Source organism: Schistocerca serialis, chromosome 8 (genome assembly GCF_023864345.2).
Source record: "Schistocerca serialis cubense isolate TAMUIC-IGC-003099 chromosome 8, iqSchSeri2.2, whole genome shotgun sequence".
Taxonomy (NCBI): domain Eukaryota; kingdom Metazoa; phylum Arthropoda; class Insecta; order Orthoptera; family Acrididae; genus Schistocerca; species Schistocerca serialis.
In genome coordinates, this window is record NC_064645.1 from 77,158,875 (window position 1) to 77,178,804 (window position 19,930).

A 19,930-nucleotide genomic window follows, 5' to 3' on the forward strand; every position below is an offset into this window, starting at 1 on the left:
GCGGTCCTCCTCAGTCCCGGAGACCGAATAAAAGAAGCCCTCCCAGCTAGAGCAACCCAAGGAACAGCACAAGAAATCGAAACCGAAGACCCCCAAGAAAAAAGGAAATTGCGGTGGCACCCATACCACCACTACCTACAAACTGAGTCTGAGGATGAGGTGGAGATTCTGGCATCCGCTGAGGACCTAGATCATGTTGGACCCTCAGACACAATAGATATAGACTGCTCTGGCAATACCTCGGTGGCAGCAGGTGATCCTGTGGTGTAAATCGTCTCATTGAGTGTTCAGTGCCTTCCCAACCCCATGATCATATTATCCTCCAGTAGAATTGTGGCGGTTTTTTCCACCATCTTGCTAAGGTCCAACAACTTATCAGCCTTCACCCTTTCTTCAGCATTGCTGACCAGAAAACTTGGTTTCTGGCAATGCGAACCCCCGCCCTCGGTAGCTGTTGGGGTTATTATAAGAATCGGGCAGCTTATGCGAGGATATCTGGTGGAGCTTGTGTGTACATCCTTAACTCTCTTTACAGTGAGTGTGTACCTCTTCAAACACTTTTAGAGGCTGTTGCTGTTCAGGTGTGGACACCTCAGGCTGTTAAGTGTCTGCAGTATTTGCCTCCCACTCGATGGTGATGTCCCACAACACATATTGGCTGTGCTGATATCCCATCTACCGCCACCATTTCTCTTACTGGGCGATTTAAACACCCATAACCCTTTGTGGGGGGGATTGGTGGCAACAGGCCGAGGCACTGTTGTTGAGCAAGTATTGGCACAGCTCGATCTTTCTCTCTTAAATAATGGTGCCTCCACAAATTTCAGTGAGGCGCATGGCACTTACTCAGCTATCGTCCTTTCGGTCTGCAGCCCTGGCTTTCTACTGTTTGTCGAATGGAGTGTGCATGATGACTTGTGCGGTAGTGACCACTTTCCAATCTTTCTGTCACTGTCAGAGTGTCACTCTTCTGGGCTGACTGGGACTCGTTTGCCTCCATTGTCACTATTGAGCCTGTTTCTCATGACTCCATTGATGTGGTGATTCACACGATAACCACCGGGCATCGTTTCTGCAGCAGAATCTGCAATTCCCCATTCTTCCGGGTCCCCTCGGCAGAGGACTGTGCCTTGGTGGTCACCAGAGATTGCTTAGGCGACTAGAGATCGCAGGCAGACCTCCAACATCATAAGTGGCACCCACCACTCTAACACCTCCATACCTTTAAGCGGCTCCATGCCCGAGCCCAACGCCTTATTCTCCGACAGAAGCAGGAGTGCAGGTAAAGGTATGTCTCCACCACTGGCATCCGTATCTCTCCATTGCATGTTTGGACCAAGATTAGGTGGCTCTATGGATATCAGACCTCCCGACAGTGTACCTGGGCTTTCCCTGAATGGAGCAATCTGTACTGAATCTTCAGACACGATTGCAGAACTCTAACAGAGCATTATGCTCAGAGTTCCGCTACTACGAATTACCCGCTGGCCTTCCGCTCCCCGAAAGAGCGGTTGGAACATCGGAGCCTTTCATTCCATATGCACCACCCTGAATCATACAATGCTCCATTCAGTGAGTGGGAATTCCAAAGTGCTCTAGCTGCTTGCCCTGATATGGCTCCCAGGCCAGATTGCATCCACCATCAGATGCTCAAACACGTCTCGGTGGACTGCCAGCGACACCATCTCGACCTTTTCAACCGTATCTGGGATGAGGGTGAGTTCCCATCACAATGGCAGGAAAGCATCATCATACCGGTGTTGAAACCTTGCAATAACCCACTGGAGGTGGACAGCTACTGCCCCATTAACCTCACCAATGTTCTGCTCGAACACATGGTGAGCCGGAGGTTGAGTTGGCTACTTCAGTCTCGGGGCCTTCTAGCTTCGTCTCAGGGTGGGTTCCATAAGGGCCGCTCTGCCACCAATAATCTGGTCTGCCTGGAGTCTGCCATCCGTATGGCATTTGCCCACTGTCAGCATCTGGTTGCCGTCTTTTTTGACATGTGGAAGGTACACGATTCAACTTGGCGACATCACATCCTCAACACGCTTGATTGGTGGGATTTGAGGGGCCCACTCCCGACTTTTATTCAAAATTTTCTGTCACTTCGTTCCTTCCATGTGCAAGTTTGTTCCTCCCATAGTTCCTCCTGAGTCCAGGAAATGGGGTCCCGCAAGGCTCTGTCTTGAGTGTCTGCCTCTACTTAGTTGCTATCAATGGGCTCGCTGCAGCTGTGGGACCATCTGTATCAGCTTCTGTATGCTGATGAGTTTTGCCTGTATTACAGCTCCACTGGAAATTCAATTGCTGAACGGCAGCTGCAAGGCGCTATCAGCAAGTCACAGTCTTGGGCTGCAATGCGCGGCTTCCAGCTTTTGGCTGCCAAGTCTTGCGTCATGCATTTCTGCCGGCGTCGCACTGTTCACCCTTTGCCATGGCTTTATCTTGACGGCGAACCTCTTGCCGTGGTGGAAACGCATCGGTTTTTGCGATTGCGTTTTGATACCCGGTTGACTTGGCTCCCTCATATTCAGCAGCTTAAACAAACATGCTGAAGACATCTTAACGCTCTTCGTTGCTTGAGACACACCAGCTGGGATGCCTATTGGTCTACCCTTCTACGACTGTATTAGGCGTTGATTCAGTCCCGTCTTGATTATGGGAGCCTGGCTTATGTTTCAGCATCGCCTTCTGCATTGCAGCTGCTTTAACCCATACTTCATTGCGGGATCTGACTCGCAACTGGAGCTTTCCGCACAAGCCCAATCAACAGCATATTTGTGGAGGCTTGTGTCCCTCCATTGTGCATCCAGCATCAATGACTACTGGCCGCTTATGCTGCACATGTCTGTAGCTTGCCTGGGCATTCAAATTACCATCTCTTGTTCCCCAACTTGGTCATCCATCTTCCCAAATGGCATCCCTGATCAGGGTGTCCAATTGCGGTTTGCGTCCGGTCTCATCTCTCTGGGCTTGAGTTTTCCCCTGTCCCACCTCTTTTCCGGGCCCATATACATATACCCCTGTGGTGTGCGCCCCGCCCGTGCCTTCAGCTGGAGTGTTGTCGTAACTGCTGTCTGTGTCACATCTGCTGTGCAGCGAGCTACGTTAATTTAGGTATTAACTGTATTGTTTTTACTTGTCACTTCTTCTTCCGTGTGTTTTTGCTTTTAGGAAGCTTTAATTGTCGAGTGCTAGTAATAGTGTTCCACAGATTTAGTGTTTGTTTTGAATACGGTCACAGTGAGTCCCTTTAGTCAACCATAGCGCCAGTAGTGCTAGTGTTTGTTTTCAATTCAATCCAGAGACAGGTAGCGCTATTTTCATTGTTTTCTACAATAAGTGTCTAGTAACCACAGTTTAGTCAACTATCAGCCGCCTTTAGTGAATTAGCAGTCTAGTTAAAAGTTGATTAACTCTCTACAGTAAAGTGATTTCTTAGGATGGATACGATGTGTGACTGCTGTGTACGGACGCAGGAGGAGCTGGCCACTGTTCGCGAACAGCTGAATGTGTTGATGGCTGCGGTCAGCCGTCATCAGGCTGCTGCCTCAGAGTGTAGCGGCAGTGGGGAGTCTGGTGCGTCGCATGGTACACCCCAGGTGTTACATGCTTCACCCACTGTCCCTGCTATCGAGACATCTTCGTGGGTATTGGGCGCGGTTGGGCCACCCTCTCCCCAAGGGGACTGGCGGGTTCAGTGGCGTTCGTGGCGCACGAGGCGGAGGGTCAATGTGGAAGCTGGCTTTGTGGCATCACCTCCTCTGCCTGTGAGTGGGCATGTGGCCGCTCCTTCAGCAAGGTCCGAGCAGGCACACGGGGGGAGGGGATTATTAGTTATTGGGAGCTCCAACGTTAGGCGGGTGATGGAGACCCTTAGGGAAATAGTGGAAAGGTCGGGGAAGAAGGCCAGTGTTCACTCTGCCTGCTTGCCGGGGAGTTTCATCCGAGATGTGGAGCAGGCCCTGCCGGCGGCGATAGAGCACCGAGTGCACCTGACTGTTGCAAATTGTTGCTCATGTCAGCACAAATGACTCCTGCCGTCTGGGTTCAGAGGTCATCCTCAGTTCGTACAGGTGGTTGGCGGAATTGGTGAAGGCAGAAAGCCTCACTTGTGAGGTGGAATCTGAGCTAACTATTTGTAGTATCGTTCCCAGAACCGATCACGGTCCTCTGGTTTAGATCCGAGTGGAAGGCTTAAACCAGAGGCTCAGACGATTCTGCGGAGATCTGGGGAGCAAATTTCTCGACCTCCGCTATCGGGTGGACAGATGTAGGGTCCCCCTGAATAGGTCAGGCGTGCACTACACGCCGGAAGTGGCTACAAGGGTAGCGGAGTACGTGTGGAGTGCACATGTGGGTTTTTCAGGTTAGAGAATTCCCTCCCTAGGCCCGACAAGACGCCTCCTGAGATGCGGCAAGGTAGAAGTAGGCAAAATGCAACAGGGTATAACAATATTAATGTGCTAATAGTAAACTGCAGGAGCGTCTATAGAAATGTCCCAGAACTGCTCTCATTAATAGACGGTCACAGTGCCCACATTGTACTAGGGACAGAAAGTTGGCTGAAACCAGACGTAAACAGTAATGAAATCCTAAACTCAGATTGGAATGTATACCGCAGAGACAGGCTGGACAGTGAAGGGGGAGGCGTGTTTATAGCGATAAGAAGTCCAATAGTATCGAAGGAAATTGACGGAGATCCGAAATGTGAAATAATTTGGGTGAAGGTCATGGTTAAAGCAGGCTCAGACATGGTAATTGAATGTCTCTATAGGCCCCCTGGCTCAGCAGCTGTTGTGGCTGAACACCTGAAGGATAATTTGGAAAATATTTCGAGTAGATTTCCCCACCATGTTATAGTTCTGGGTGTAGATTTTAATTTGCCAGATATAGACTGGGAGACGATCATAACATGTGGCAGGGACAAAGAATCCAGTGAAATTTTTTTAAGTGCTTTATCTGAAAACTACTTTGAGCAGTTAAACAGAAAACCGACTCGTGGCAATAACATACTAGACCTTCTGGTGACAAACAGACCCGAACTATTTGAAACAGTTAACGCAGAACAGGGATTCAGTGATCATAAAGCGGTTACTGCATTGGTGATTTCACCCGTAAATAGAAATATTAAAAAAGGTAGGAAGAGTTTTCTGTTTAGAAAAAGTGACAAAAAGCAGATTACAGAGTACCTGACGGCGCAACACGAAAGTTTTGTCTCAAGTACAGATAATGTTGAGGATCAGTGGACAAAGTTCAAAACCATCGTACAATATACGTTAGATGAGTATGTGCCAAGCAAGATCTTAAAAGATGGAAAAGAGCCACCGTGGTACAACAACCGAGTTAGAAAACTGCTGCGGAAGCAAAGGGAACTTCACAGCAAATATAAACATAGCCAAAGCCTTGCAGACAAACAAAACTTACGTGAAGTGAAATTTAGTGTGAGGAGGGCTATGCGAGAGGCGTTCAATGAATTAGAAAGTAAAGTTCTATGTACTGACTTGGCAGAAAATCCTAAGAAATTTTGGTCTTATGTCAAAGCAGTAGGTGGATCAAAACAAAATGTCCAGACAATCTGTGACCAAAATGGTACTGAAAGAGAAGATGACAGACTAAAGGCCGAAATACTAAATGTCTTTTTCCAAAGCTGTTTCACAGAGGAATACTGCACTGTAGTTCCTTCTCTAGATTGTTGCACAGATGACAAAATGGTGGATATCAAAATAGACGACAGAGGGATAGAGAAACAATTAAAATTGCTCAAAAGAGGAAAGGCCGCTGGACCTCATGGGATACCAGTTTGATTTTACACAGAGTACGCGAAGGAACTAGCCCCCCTTCTTGCAGTGGTGTACCGTAGGTCTCTAGAAGAGCGTAGCGTTCCAAAGGATTGGAAAAGGGCACAGGTCATCCCCGTTTTCAAGAAGGGACGTCGAACAGATGTGCAGAACTATAGTCCTATATCTCTAACGTCGATCAGTTGTAGAATTTTGGAACACTTATTATGTTCGAGTATAATGACTTTTCTGGAGACTAGAAATCTACTCTGTAGGAATCAGCATGGGTTTCGAAAAAGACGGACTGTGATAGTTTCATAGCCTGCTTTGATTTTGGACAGAAGCACCACTCTGTCAAAGGTGAGAGAAAGAGTGCAGGTGGGCACAGAGGAGGAATCTACCTTTTTCATCACCCGACAGATGGCAATGACGCCCTGATCAGAGAGGTAAGACTGGATTTCGTCCTCAGTCAGACCGTTTAGCAGGCTAGTGTAAATAACACTACAGGAAGAATTCAGTGTTCTATGGGCCTAGACACGAACAGGATAGCCATGGAGGATCAAGGCGGCAAACAGTTGTTGTGCTTGCAAATCAGAAGTAGTCTCCAAAAGCAAAGTGCCATTCTGTAAACGAGAGTAGAATTTCACAGGACCGGCAATTGCATCAACATCTTTCTGAATAATAATTAAAGGATTTACTGCTGCGAAGGACTGACCGTCTTTCAGTACGTGAGACCACAAGGAACTGTGGTGCAACTGGAAGGGTCTTTGAATCATTAACCTCATTCCGTTTACATTTCATAGACGCTGATTGTGAAGATGACTGGGTCACTGCTAGAAAATCCCCCACGATTGCCAGCGTCTCCCATGGCACGCTCCTTCCAATGGGGGCCCACTTCTCACGGGGGACACCCGCATTAGGTGATTGTTCACACCTCAGGTCACACTACCCGAACACCTCGCAGAGGGACCAATCGGCAATTTGGGAAGGTAGGCCTGGCCTGTACCAGGGGTACGTGTGAACCCTACCTGTCGACCAGGGGCTGGGAATTATTCGTTACCCCGTCACGTGTTACGTGTGGGCCGACCTTCAGGAGTGCACAAGGAGTAAGAAGAAAATGAACCTCAAATGCCAAAGTGCAGGAACAAGAGGAGAAGGGAAACAAAGAAAGGAAAAGGGAATAAAAAACAGTGGTGAGACTTTCTTACGTCAGCAACAGACAATGCAGAACATTCACAATGGTGGGCTGGGTCCAAGACGAGCAGTGTGGAAGAGCAGCTGAGCTGAGAATCCAACGATCTGTACAACAAGAGGTAAGGGCAATGACGCAAAGGGCACTGAGCTTATAGAAACAGCCAATCTTCAAGAGGTGGATATAGGGCAAGCAAATAAGCTTGTTTTAAAAAACAAGACCCAAGAAATGGAACTGGGGGACTATGGTCAGGTGTTGGGCCTCAAGGTAGAGGTCTGGATCTGGATGGACTGTAGTATGGCATCAGAAATGTACCACCTACGATTTAAGGGGAGAGAAATGAAAACAGGGTGAGGAAGTCCATGTGGATGCGTCCCAGATGGCAGGCTGAGGCTGTCGATCTGCATAAGTTAACCAGGTGTGTACTAGCCCAGATGCAGAAATCATCCACATACAGAGCAGGTGTGACCAACAGGCTGACGGAGCCCATGAATCCATTAATAGTTATGAGGAAGAAAAGGAAACTTAATACAGAAACGTGTGGAACATCATTCTCCTGGGTCCCTGGTGGCTTCAGTGACCTCACTCATGCACTGTAAGTAAGACGTGATGTCACCAAGCTGTGTTGTAGGTCTTACAAAGACAGAAGGAAACTGCAAAAAGATGGCGACACTTGAAGAGGCCTGCAGAACTGGTTTCCAACTGAAGCAGATGATCAATCAGAGACTGCCCCTCCTGAAAACAGTATTGGTAAGCAGACAAAAGTTCCACAGATTCAAAGACCAAACAACCAATGAGCCATCATCTGTTCAAATAACTTGTAGAGGCCAACAAGGGGTATATCATAAGAGGAGGAGGGTGGCCAGATAGGAGGCTAACGCCGATGCTGTCACAAAATGGGTCGTAAGGTATTCCACGAGAACTTATGGATCCATAAGAAGGCCACCCAAGAGAGCAAGGCCTGGGATGGATGATGGCAGATGGTAAACTTGAGGGTTGTGGAGCATTGTCCGTGCCTGTGACAAAGGGATGAACCAGCTAAGGAGGAAACAAATGTTCGCCCACACAATTAGTTATATGCTTTGACTCAAAGACATTTAAAGGCAATAAGACTGACGAAGGGTGGGTGCCACGTAAGGTATTTCAAAGCTTGATCGCAATCACAGATAGCAAAGACAATGGCTGTGCTCCACTATGGGCCTGGTTGGCGGCAAAAAGGGTCTGTCAACAGGATCTGGTAATGCTGGCGGAAAGAATAATAGTATCTGACATATAGTGGACAATTTCATCAATACAACCTGATGAAGAGGGGTAAACACGAGATTAGAAGGTATATAGAGGCCAATCAATGTGATGGCAAGTTCAGCGGGATAACCTGGTCATCAGTGTATGAAAGGAGGATGTGAGGGGAAGTGAGTGCCAGATGAAGGGCAAATGAAGTGCCATACATAAGCAGCACTAGGGGAGCCATCAGGCACATGTCATGGTCCTTAATAATCTAGTCCATGAGGAGACCCCAAGTAGATGAAAAAGCACTGCCCCACAGGGGGTAATGGCCATCAAAATTTCCAAGGCGGAGGGAGGGTTCATACTATAGACATAATTTAGAAGGGGAACAAAACTTTAAGGGATAGCAGCAAACAAGAGGATAGTTGACTAGCTCATTAAAACAGCCCTAATGTTCCATGTTTATTTTAACATTTTTCACAAATAATTGTGGATTAGCTATTACTTGTTTCTGTACCACTATAATTTATATTGATGATCAATTTAACCAAAGATTTCTTTTTAAAGGTCACCCATTTTTGGACTTATAACCATTTCATATTCTGTTCAATCTACTTTTCAAGCAACTTCTTCCAAAAGAAAATATGGAATTCTTTTTGTGTGATTTGTTCATCAAGATGTTGTTGTTGTGGTCTTCAGTCCAGAGACTGGTTTGATGCAGCTCACCATGCTACTCTATCCTGTGCAAGCTTCTTCATCTCCCAGTACCTACTGCAGCCTACATCCTTCTGAATCTGCTTAGTGTATTCACCTCTTGGTCTCCCTGTACGATTTTTACCCTCCAAGCTGCCCTCCAGTACTAAATTGGTGATCCCTTGATGCCTCAGAACATGTCCTACCAACCGATCCCTTCTTCTTGTCAAGTTGTGCCACAAACTCCTCTTCTCCCCAATTCTATTCAATGCCTCTTCCATAGTTATGTGATCTACCCATCTAATCTTCAGCATTCTTCTGTAGCACCACATTTCGAAAGCTTCTATTCTCTTCTTGTCCAAACTATTTATCGTCCATGTTTCACTTCCATACATGGCTACACTCCATATGAATACTTTCAGAAATGACTTCCTGACACTTAAATCTATACTCGATGTTAACAAATTTCTCTTCTTCAGAAACGCTTTCCTTGCCATTGCCAGTCTACATTTTATATTGTTCCCACTTCGACCATCATCAGTTATTTTGCTCCCCAAATAGCAGAACACATTTACTACTTTAAGTGTCTCATTTCCTAATCTAATTCCCTCAGCATCACCCGACTTTATTCGACTACATTCCATTATCCTTGTTTTGCTTTTGTTGATGTTTATCTTATACCCTCCTTTCAAGACACTGTCCAATCCGTTCAATGCTCTTCCAAGTCCTTTGCTGTCTCTGACAGAATTACAATGTCATCGGCAAACCTCTCCATGGATTTTAATACCTACTCCGAGCTTTTCTTTTGCTGCCTTTACTGCTTGCTCAATATACAGATCAAATAACATCGGGGAGAGGCTACAACACTGTCTCACTCCCTTCTCAACCACTGCTTCCCTTTCATGCCCCTCGACTCGTATAACTGCCATCTGCTTTCGGTACAAATTGTAAATAGCCTTTCGCTCCCTGTATTTTACCCCTGCCACCTTCAGAATTTGAAAGAGGGTATTCCAGTCAACATTGTCAGAAGCTTTCTCTAAGTATAAAAATGCTAGAAACGTAGGTTTGCCTTTCCTTAATCTTTCTTCTAAGATAAATTATAGGGTCAGTATTGCCTCACGTGATCCAACATTTCTACGGAATCCAAACTGATCTTCCCCAAGGTCGGCTTCTACCAGTTTTTCCATTCGTCTGTAAAGAATTTGCATTAGTATTTTGTAGCTGTGACTTATGAAACTGATAGTTCGGTAATTTTCACATCTGTCCACACCTGCTTTCTTTGGGATTGGAATTATTATATTTGTTGTGGGTTGGCTGGAGAGCCAACACCGGGTTACAAGAAAAAGCCGAAAGGCACGCGTTTTAGCTCACGCAGGCTGGCGTGAGGTCTCGAACAGGACAAGGAAATTAGAATTTAGAAAAACGGATGTAGGTGGTGGAATACTTGACTTTAATCCATAAATGGTGAACGTCGGTCTTGACGGTACATTATTACAGTATCAATAGTAACTGGTACTGGTGCCTTGCTAGGTCGTAGCAAATGACGTAGCTCAAGGCTATGTTAACTATCCTCTCGGCAAATGAGAGTGTATTTTGTCAGTGAACCATTGCTAGCAAAGTCGGTTGTACAACTGGGGCGAGTGCTAGGAAGTCTCTCTAGACCTTCCGTGTGGCTGCGCTCGGTCTGCAATCACTGATAGTGGTGACATGCAGGTCTGACGCATACTAACGGACCGCGGCCAAATTAAAGGCTACCACCTAGCAAGTGTGGTGTCTGGCGGTGACACCACAATATTCTTCTTGAAGTCTGAGGGAATTTCGCCTGTCTCATACATGTTGTTCACCAGATGGTGGAGTTTTGTCAGGACTGGCTCTCTGAAGGCTGTCAGTAGTTCTGATGGAATGTTGTCTACTCCCGGGGCCTTGTTTCAACCCAGGTCTTTCAGTGCTCGTCAAACTCTTCACGCAGTACCATATCTCCCATTTCATCTTCATCTACCTCCTCTTCCATTTCCATAATAGTGTCCTCAAGAACATCACCCATGTATAGACCCTCTATATACTCCTTCCACCTTTCTGCTTTCCCTTCTTTGCTTAGAACTGGGTTTCCATCTGAGCTCTTGATATTCATACAAGTGGTTCTCTTTTTCTCCAAATGTCTCTAATTTTCCTGTGGGCAGTATCTGTCTTACCCCTCGTGAGATGAGCCTCTACATCCTTACATTTGTCCTCTAGCCATCCCTGCGTAACCATTTTGCACTTCCTGTCGATCTCATTTTTGAGACGTTTGTATTCCTTTTTGCCTGCTTCACTTACTGCATTTTTGTATTTTCTCCTTTCATCAATTAAATTCAGTATCTCTTCTGTTACCCAAGGATTTCTACTAGCCCTCGTCTTTTTACCTATTTGATCCTCTGCTGCCTTCACTATTTCATCCCTCAAAGCTACCCATTCTTCTTCTACTGTATTTCTTTCCCCCATTCCTGTCAATTGTTCCCTTATGCTCTCCCTGAAACCCTGTACAACCTCTGGTTCTTTCAGTTTATCCAGATCCCATCTCCATAAATTCCCACCTTTTTGCAGTTTCTTTAGTTTTAATCTACAGTTCATAACCAATAGATTGTGGTCAGAGTCCACATCTGCCCCTGGAAATGTTTTACAATTTAAAACCTGGTTCCTAAATCTCTGTCTTACCATTATATAATCTATCTGAAACCTTCTAGTATCTCCAGGGTTCCTCCATGTATACAACCTTCTTTCATGATTCTTGAATCAATTGTTAGCTGTGATTCAAGTTATGCTCTGTGCAAAATTCTACCAGGCGGCTTCCTCTTTCATTTCTTAGCCCCAATCCATATTCACCTATTACATTCCTCCTCTTCCTTTTCCTACTCTCGAATTCCAGTCACCCATGACTATTAAATTTTCATCTCCCTTCACTACCTGAATAATTTCTTTTATCTCATCATACATTTCATCAATTTCTTCGTCATCTGCAGAGCTAGTTGGCATATATACTTGTACTACTGTAGAAGGCGTGGGCTTTGTGTCTATCTTGGCCACAATAATGTGTTCACTATGCTGTCTGTAGTAGCTTACCCGCACTCCTATTTTTTTATTCATTATTAAACCTACTCCTGCATTACCCCAATTTGATTTTGTATTTATAACCCTATATTCACCTGACCAGAAGTCTTGTTCCTCCTGTCACCAAACTTCACTAATTCCCACTATATCTAACTTTAACCTATCCATTTCCCTTTTCAAATTTTCTAACCTACCTGCCCGATTAAGGGATCTGACATTCCACGCTCCGATCCGTAGAACGCCAGTTTTCTTTCTCCTGATAACGACATCCTCTTGAGTAGTCCCCGTCCGGAGATTCGAATGGGGGACTATTTTACCTCTAGAATGTTTTACCCAAGAGGATGCCATCATCATTTAATCATACAGTAAAGCTGCATGCCCTCGGGAAAATTTACGGCTGTAGTTTCCCCTTGCTTTCAGCCATTCGCAGTACCACAACAGCAAGGTTGTTTTGGTTAGTGTTACAGGGCTAGATCAGTCAATCATCCAGCCTGTTGCCCCTGCAACTTCTGAAAAAGCTGCTGCCCCTCTTCAGGAACCACAACGAGATGTAACACTGCCAATTCTGGCACCGTACAATCAGGAAATTAAAAAAAAAAAAAAAAAAAAAAAAAAAAAAAAAAAAAAAAAATTATTCCAGTTTTCTTCATACATTGGTAATTTCAGATGCTGATACTGTTGAGTGATATGATTCACTTTGGGAAAATCTTTACTAGATTTTTGTAAAGCAAAATAATGATTTAAAAAAATATGATCTTCAAATAGCAACTGGTAACGAAAAACCAGACAAAATTTTGCTGCTACCGATTTTATGTGATTGAATAAAACAGCTGTAAGAATTTTTTTTAAAATCAATTTAGCAAGAAAACTGATTTGACACTACATGTAAGAATACAACAGAGAATAAATTATTGTTTTTTTGTAATATTCCTCGTCCTCCTCCATCACATACCCAATCCCCTCTTGTCTCAAGGTAAAGAAAATAGAGCATGTTGTTATTTCACTTCTCAATTTTATTATGTATACAGTTAACAAAAAATTTGGACAAATCACTTTCATCTACAACAAATGTGATCAAGTCTTTCATATCATAAACATAAATATCACATATTCATTTCCTTGTGTTACAGACAAAATTGTTGTTTCACCATAATATATGTGGCAATCCTACTGTTTAATTTCTCTAAGTTACATTTAAAAACAGTTCAAAGAACATGAAGACATATCACAGAGAAAATGTTCTGCAAGGAATTAATCAGTTTATGTTGCTTTAAAAATTTACAGGTACAATTGTGGATACAAAAGGTGCACTAAAACTGGCACCTCCTTTTTTTTTTAATTTTTGCTTAATGCAAATAATTTGAATGCTGTATTGATAATCGTAATGTTTTTCATCAACATCTGTGCAATGTTTCAGTTCATTGTATTTCAACCCAATACGAGACTCAGCTAATAAAGAAATATGTGGCTCTGTCTCACTGGTTAAGCAGTGGACTAGAAATCAAATGTCTCAGGTTTTATCCCCTGATTTGTATGTATCATTTATGACTTCTTCCATCTCTGGCAAATGCTTGTTAAACTGAAAAATGCCTAATTGCATCAGGGTGTGGCGTCCGTGTTAACTGTGGAACCCCTGCAACGCGGTGGGTAAGTCAATAGAAAGTTTGGAGGGTGGCAACGGCACTCCACCTCCAACAACATTGTGACTAGTAAAACACTCTGGTGTTGAAACTTACTTTACTTTTTTTATCATTATACAGGGTTATTCTAAATTAGTTATATTAAGGCACCAGTAAATAATTTCTAAACCAATGACTGATTATTCTCCAGAGCTCTTCAAATCTCTAAAGCTTCAATCCTACACTTCCTGATATTGGTCTACTCCCTTGTTATGCATAAATAGTGAGTGTGTGAAGTAACACTGGAGACATAAGGATGTGAAACTTGTTAAGTATAGTGGTACGACAAAACACATGATGCTTCAGAATAGAGGTATCACAAAGCTCTACCTCATGCGAGGACTTTGAAAGCGTGGCACGATCAGTTTGTGGATTCAGGTTTTGTTGCACGCCATAAGAAAGGTCAAGGTCTCTCGTGCGTAACAGGCCACACTGTGGAAGCTGTGAGGGGGACATACGGGGTACCTATTGTGTGACGAGAGGAAGCCACGTGGAACATTTATAGAAAGCTATATGTCCTGTCAGTTTCACAACAGAGAAAAAATTATTTCAAGTAGGTAAATCTCCTTCAATATTTAATGTTAGTTTTAGGCATCTAATTTAGAATCACCCTGTATATATTTTTACATTTCTTGCGGGAAAAAAAGAGTTTAGCTACAATAATGCTGCTACAAATCACCATCTGAATAACAGATTATTCATTACTACACTAAACTTACATTATATTATAAACAGCACTGAAAAATAAATACTACAGTGGCTTAGATGGTAATTTTCTTCACGCTGATAATAAGTGGTCCTTCCAGATTGCTCTTATAAAAATGGAAACTAAGGCAATCTTTCATTAGAAAATAAATATACAACATTGCAAAATATGTTGAAATGAAGATCTTGCTCCAAAGCATGCTATGTACTGTAACTCCGCAAGCCAATTCAGTTGTGCAAATACAGTTCCTTTCCTGCAATATATTATCTTATTTACTTGACTATAAGACGAGGTTTTCCTCGAATTAGTAATCTGAAAAATAGAGAGAAGTCTTACACATTCACAAATTGAATAGTAGTTGCAGAGTTCAACATTTTTACTTTGTTTAAGAGCTTAACATCAGAGTGGTCTGGCATTTGCAGATGAAGCTTTGGCAACTGAGGTCATGCAGATTTAATCTGAAGAATTCTGCAGGGCAGGAGGGGGAGTAATGGCACCAGCTTGCCCAAGCACTACAATGAGTGTTGAGGGGGCAGTGGCGTGTACGAGTAACATTATGTAGCAAATTACAGGCATGTATCCTGCATAATGTGCTATTTATGAACATTTTATCACACTATAACTGCAGTTTTCCTGAATTCAATTTTAGTTAGAGTTGAACCCACTTTACAAATGGATGAATACTCAATAGTAAACATTTCTACACGAGCCAAATTAACACTACCAAAAATACGTTCACTCAGCACACTTGAAAAGTGGCACAACAGACGAAAAGTGACGTTCATCAACGGTGCTTAAGCTGCTGCCGCCCCACAGTGCTGTTTATTTGCAAGGTTGGCAAGAAGTTTCGAAGTGTACTGTTAATACAAAGCAGAACAATTTTGGCCAATTCAGCTGTGGGAATCAAGGAAATAATGTGATGTCGTTCAGCTTGTTCATACTATCAGAACTGCATAAACTGTAAATTATAGCAATCGATAATGGATACAAACAAAAGCAGTGACTGATGAGAAACATGGATACATGAAATCACAGTTCACAATTGGATCACACAGACAATACAACACTAATTTTAAGTTAATGATGATGCACAAAACAGATGCTACAAACAACATTGCAGCAGGAAGAAAATCTGTTGTCACAGAAGAGTATGTTCCGAGATGGCATCATATTACAAATAAATTAAGGAACACCAATTATTCATCCCAAACTCTCCGAGGTCCAATGCAGGGAGGGTTTCACGAAATGCAGGAGTACGTGCAAAAGAAATGCAATGAAGGCTTCCTCAATACTTGACGCATTAGCTGACAAATTGCACGAGACAGAGAGAATTGTTCCAATTGCATGCATTGCAGAATTCAAAACATGTACTGACTGGTGCGTGGTGGTGATTATGATGATGATGGCAGGGCCTACATTACAACACAAAACAATGCTAGCACGACGACCTCCCACAGCATCTGACAAAAATCTACTTTATTAACACTATCACATAATCAATTTAAGAAAATAGCACCACTATTTGCTATTCTATTTGGACTAAGCTGATCAGACACTTTTATTTTGATATACATCACCTCTTGATGAGAAGGGCATTCGTAGTCTTCCTGTAAGTTCTGACAATGAAAAGGACAGAATAATAGTAATGCTGAGTACACTAGCAGACTGAAGGAAGCTGCTCCATATGTGAGAAGAGAAACTACCTGCATGATTTCTCTTTAGATGTCAAGGAGAGGAATGGATGACAAATGGCCCGATGCTAGATCGGTGAATGTTACTTTGAACAAAATACCAGGCTCTTTGCATAACAGAAGGAAATATTTGAACTTTATTCCTTCAGGGGACACTTCACCCAGGAAGTTAAGGATCTGGTATCAAAGAACAACATACATCTGGTAATAATTCTTGGCGATATGGCCTCACGACTTCAAGTAATGGATACTGTCCTGAATTGACCTTTTAATGCTCACTTGTGACAGATTTACAATGAGTGGCTTGTATAGGGCCCTAATTCATCTCTAATGAATATATAATGAAAGGATTCAAAATGGCTCTGAGCACTATGGGACTTAACTTCTGAGATCATCAGTCCCCTAGAACTTAGAACTACTTAAACCTAACTAACCTAAGGACATCACACACATCCATGCCCGAGGCAGGATTCGAACTTGCGACCGTAGCGGTCGCGCGGTTCCAGACTGAAGCGCCTAGAACTGTTCGGCCACACACGGCCGGCCTGAAAGGATTCGAAAATATTATTATTATTATTATTATTATTATTATTATTATTATTATTATTAAAACAGTGGTATCACGTACTACTGGCTTAGGTTGTAAGTAAATATGGATGGAAGACAAAAATTTCTTTGTATCATTTATTTCTCCATACATTACCAAAATGTTGACAATAAATGGACATAGTTTACAATAGCTATAATGTTAAATTTTTTAGGCCGACAGTTTACCAATAAAACAGTTTGCAATTCCGATCAGTCAGAATACGTAAAATATAATTTTTTTTAACAAAGCCTCTTTTTCTTTTAAAAATAAAATAAAATAGGATACGGGGGGCAGGGGGGGAGGGGTAGGGGGGGGGGGTGTTATGTTAGTCAGGTAAATACAGTACATTATTGAGAGTATCTTTACGTAAAAGCCAGCAGGACTGAAGTCAATTTCATGGTCTACTAACTCAATTACATATAGTCAACGGGCTGGCTGATCACTGCACTCAGCCATATCTAAGCCTGTCATTCTATAATGGTGTACTAAAAGTACAATGTATATGTGTATTATCTCTAATTAAATGTGTGTGTGTGTGTGTGTGTGTGTGTGTGTGTGTGTGTGTGTGTCATATTGTGTAACCTTTCACAACACTGTTCATTAGTTGGTTCAGGAAAGGAACACGGACGAAATGGTTTGAAAAAATATTCATTTTTCTGTTTTGGAGATTTTCCGTATGTTGGTTAACTTAATTCTATCGCTAAAGGTCACACACATGCTGACGGTAATTGGAAAAGTAGCCCAAAACCAACTCCACAGAAGTAAAATTTCTTATACAGCCTCCCACATTACTACCCTTGCAATGTCACCACATATGAACCAGGTGCAAATAAAAACATTTATTACGCATGATGACAGTCAAGCTTCAGATTTTCAATGCCATGTAACATTGTTATTTCTATCAAACAAGATCTTCTCCTTCCCACTGTAAAATTTTCTGCAATTTTATGAGGACCAACACTCAAAACAGATACTGAGGTCACCATATCTAATTCTGAAAGCAACACATGGACATTAAAGAGACGACTGTTGTAGGACAAATAAAAGAGATGTACTGTACTTATCAGGTACACATCAAAGCTTTATCAATCATATGTAGCCAACTATTTACATATATTTAGTCATCTTAAGCCAAATCTCTGCATAAACTTAATTAGCTGATTTGATCTGATCATCACCGTAACAACTGTGTACTATTTCAGCTAACGTCTGAAGATGGTTTTAAAAAGATCGTAACAGAAAACGGCTGACAAAAGTGATTTTTCTTTACATCTAACTTTTACATTGAATACTTAATTTATTCTTCAGTTGTTGACAATTTCACACCTATTTGTTAAAATATGCAACACATACAACACAGACATCAGGTACTAAAAAGAAACTGAGTGATCTATTTCACCCGTCTCAGGTTACAAATTATGAGACTGCTCCTTTGACTTTAATGTCAATGACATGTCTCATTTTTCAAATCTCCATTGAGCAATGAAATGTTTAAGTTGGGTACAAATTAATCTTCAAAATATGACTTGCACCTATGAATGTTATCATCCAGTTCTTGGTCTGAACAGTGGCTGCTGTATATCAAATTCTTTTATTAAGTACTGAAAGAAAAAAAGAAATTATTATTTACATCAACTGATCAAAATTAATTAACAAAGATTAATATTAGCAAGGATCAAAGTTATTTCTGTTTGAGAATAAACTATTTCTGCTACCAATTTTTTTTTAACATCATGTTTCTTGTGCTTAGCTTGGCAGCTTCTGACAATTTATCCATCTTCAGTAGTTGACACACTTACACTCATGTATTAGTTGAGACTTTTGCCCTTTTCAGAGTTTGGTCATGAAAAATAAGTACATAGGTGTGACTTACTTAGTTTCCAAGTAATACACTGAAAAACGAAAGAAACTGGTACACTTGCCTAATATTGTGTAGGGGCCCCCGTGAGCATGCAGAAGTGCTGCAACACGACATGGCATGGACTCTACTGAAGTGACACCACGAATCCTGCAGGATCATACATAAATCCATAAGAGTACAAAGGGGGTGAAGCTCTTTCCTGCAATGCGTCCCAGATATGCTTAATAATGTTCATGTCTGGGAAGTTTGGTGACCAGTGGAAGTGTTTAACTCGGAAGAGTTTTCCTGTAGCCACTCTGTAGCAATTCTGGATGTGTGGGGTGTCTTAGTGTCCTGCTTGAATTACCCAAGTCCATCAGAATGCACAATGGACATGAATGGATGTAGGCTATCGGACACAATGCTTATGTATGTGTCACCTGTCAGAGTCATATCTAGACATATCAGGGGTCCCATATCACTCACTGCACACACCCCACACCAGCTTGTGCAGTTCCCTGCTGACATGCAGAGCCCACGGTCTTACGAGGTTGTCTTCACATCTATCTGCTCGATACAATTTGAAACGAGTCTTGTCTGACCAGGCAACATGCTTCCAATCAACAACAGTCCAATGTCGGTGTTGGCTCAGGCAAGGCGTAAAGCTTTGTGTTGTGCAGTCATCAAGGGTAAACAAGTGGCCCTCCAGTTCTGAAAGCCCATATCAATGATTCAATGAATGGTTCACATGCTGAAATCTGTGGCAATTTGCAGAAGGGTTGCTCTTCTGTCACAACTGAACGATGCTCTTCAGTTGTCGTTGGTCTTGTTCTTGCTGGATTTTTTGTGGCCACGGTGATGTTGGAGATTTGATGTTTTACTGGATTCCTAATATTCTCGGTACACTTATGAAATGGTCATACGGAAAAATCCCCACTTCATCATTACCTCGGAGATGCTGTGCCCATGACTCATGCGCTAACTATAACACCATGTTCAAACTCACTTAAATCTTGATAACCTGCAATTGTAGCTGCTGTAACCAATCTAACAATTGTGCCAGACACTTGATGTCTTATATAGGCATTGCTGCCCGCAACACCGTATTCTGCTTGTTTACATATCTCTGTATTTGAATATGCTTGCCTGTACCAGTTTCTTTAGTACTCCAGTGTATAATAGTGTTCTTTTAATTTATGGTGGGGTAGAGAGAGAGAGAGAGAGAGAGAGAGAGAGAGAGAGAGAGAGAGAGAGAGAGAGAGAGAGAGGGAGGGGGGGGGGGGGGGGATTAGCAATTTGTTGAAATTATGGAAAACCTGAATCTTGATGGGGCAAATGGAAATTTGAACTGCCACCCTTTTGAAAATAAGAGTACTGTGATTCATGACTGCAACACACTATCGTGTTTTTTTTTCATAGAGATACATATATAAATGACCTAGT

General features: G+C 42.6%; 1 protein-coding gene across 1 annotated transcript in view; it reads right to left on the reverse strand.

Annotated features, from left to right (window-relative positions):
- Positions 1–16,944: 16,944 nt before the first annotated feature.
- The window catches only part of LOC126416142 (EP300-interacting inhibitor of differentiation 3), a 105,968-nt gene continuing 102,982 nt past the window's right edge, over positions 16,945–19,930 (reverse strand). Inside the window, exon 7 of the mRNA XM_050083687.1 lies at positions 16,945–18,248. Coding sequence (XP_049939644.1) covers positions 18,192–18,248 — 57 coding nt within the window. The 3' untranslated portion in view covers positions 16,945–18,191. The remainder of the gene's footprint in view (positions 18,249–19,930) is intronic.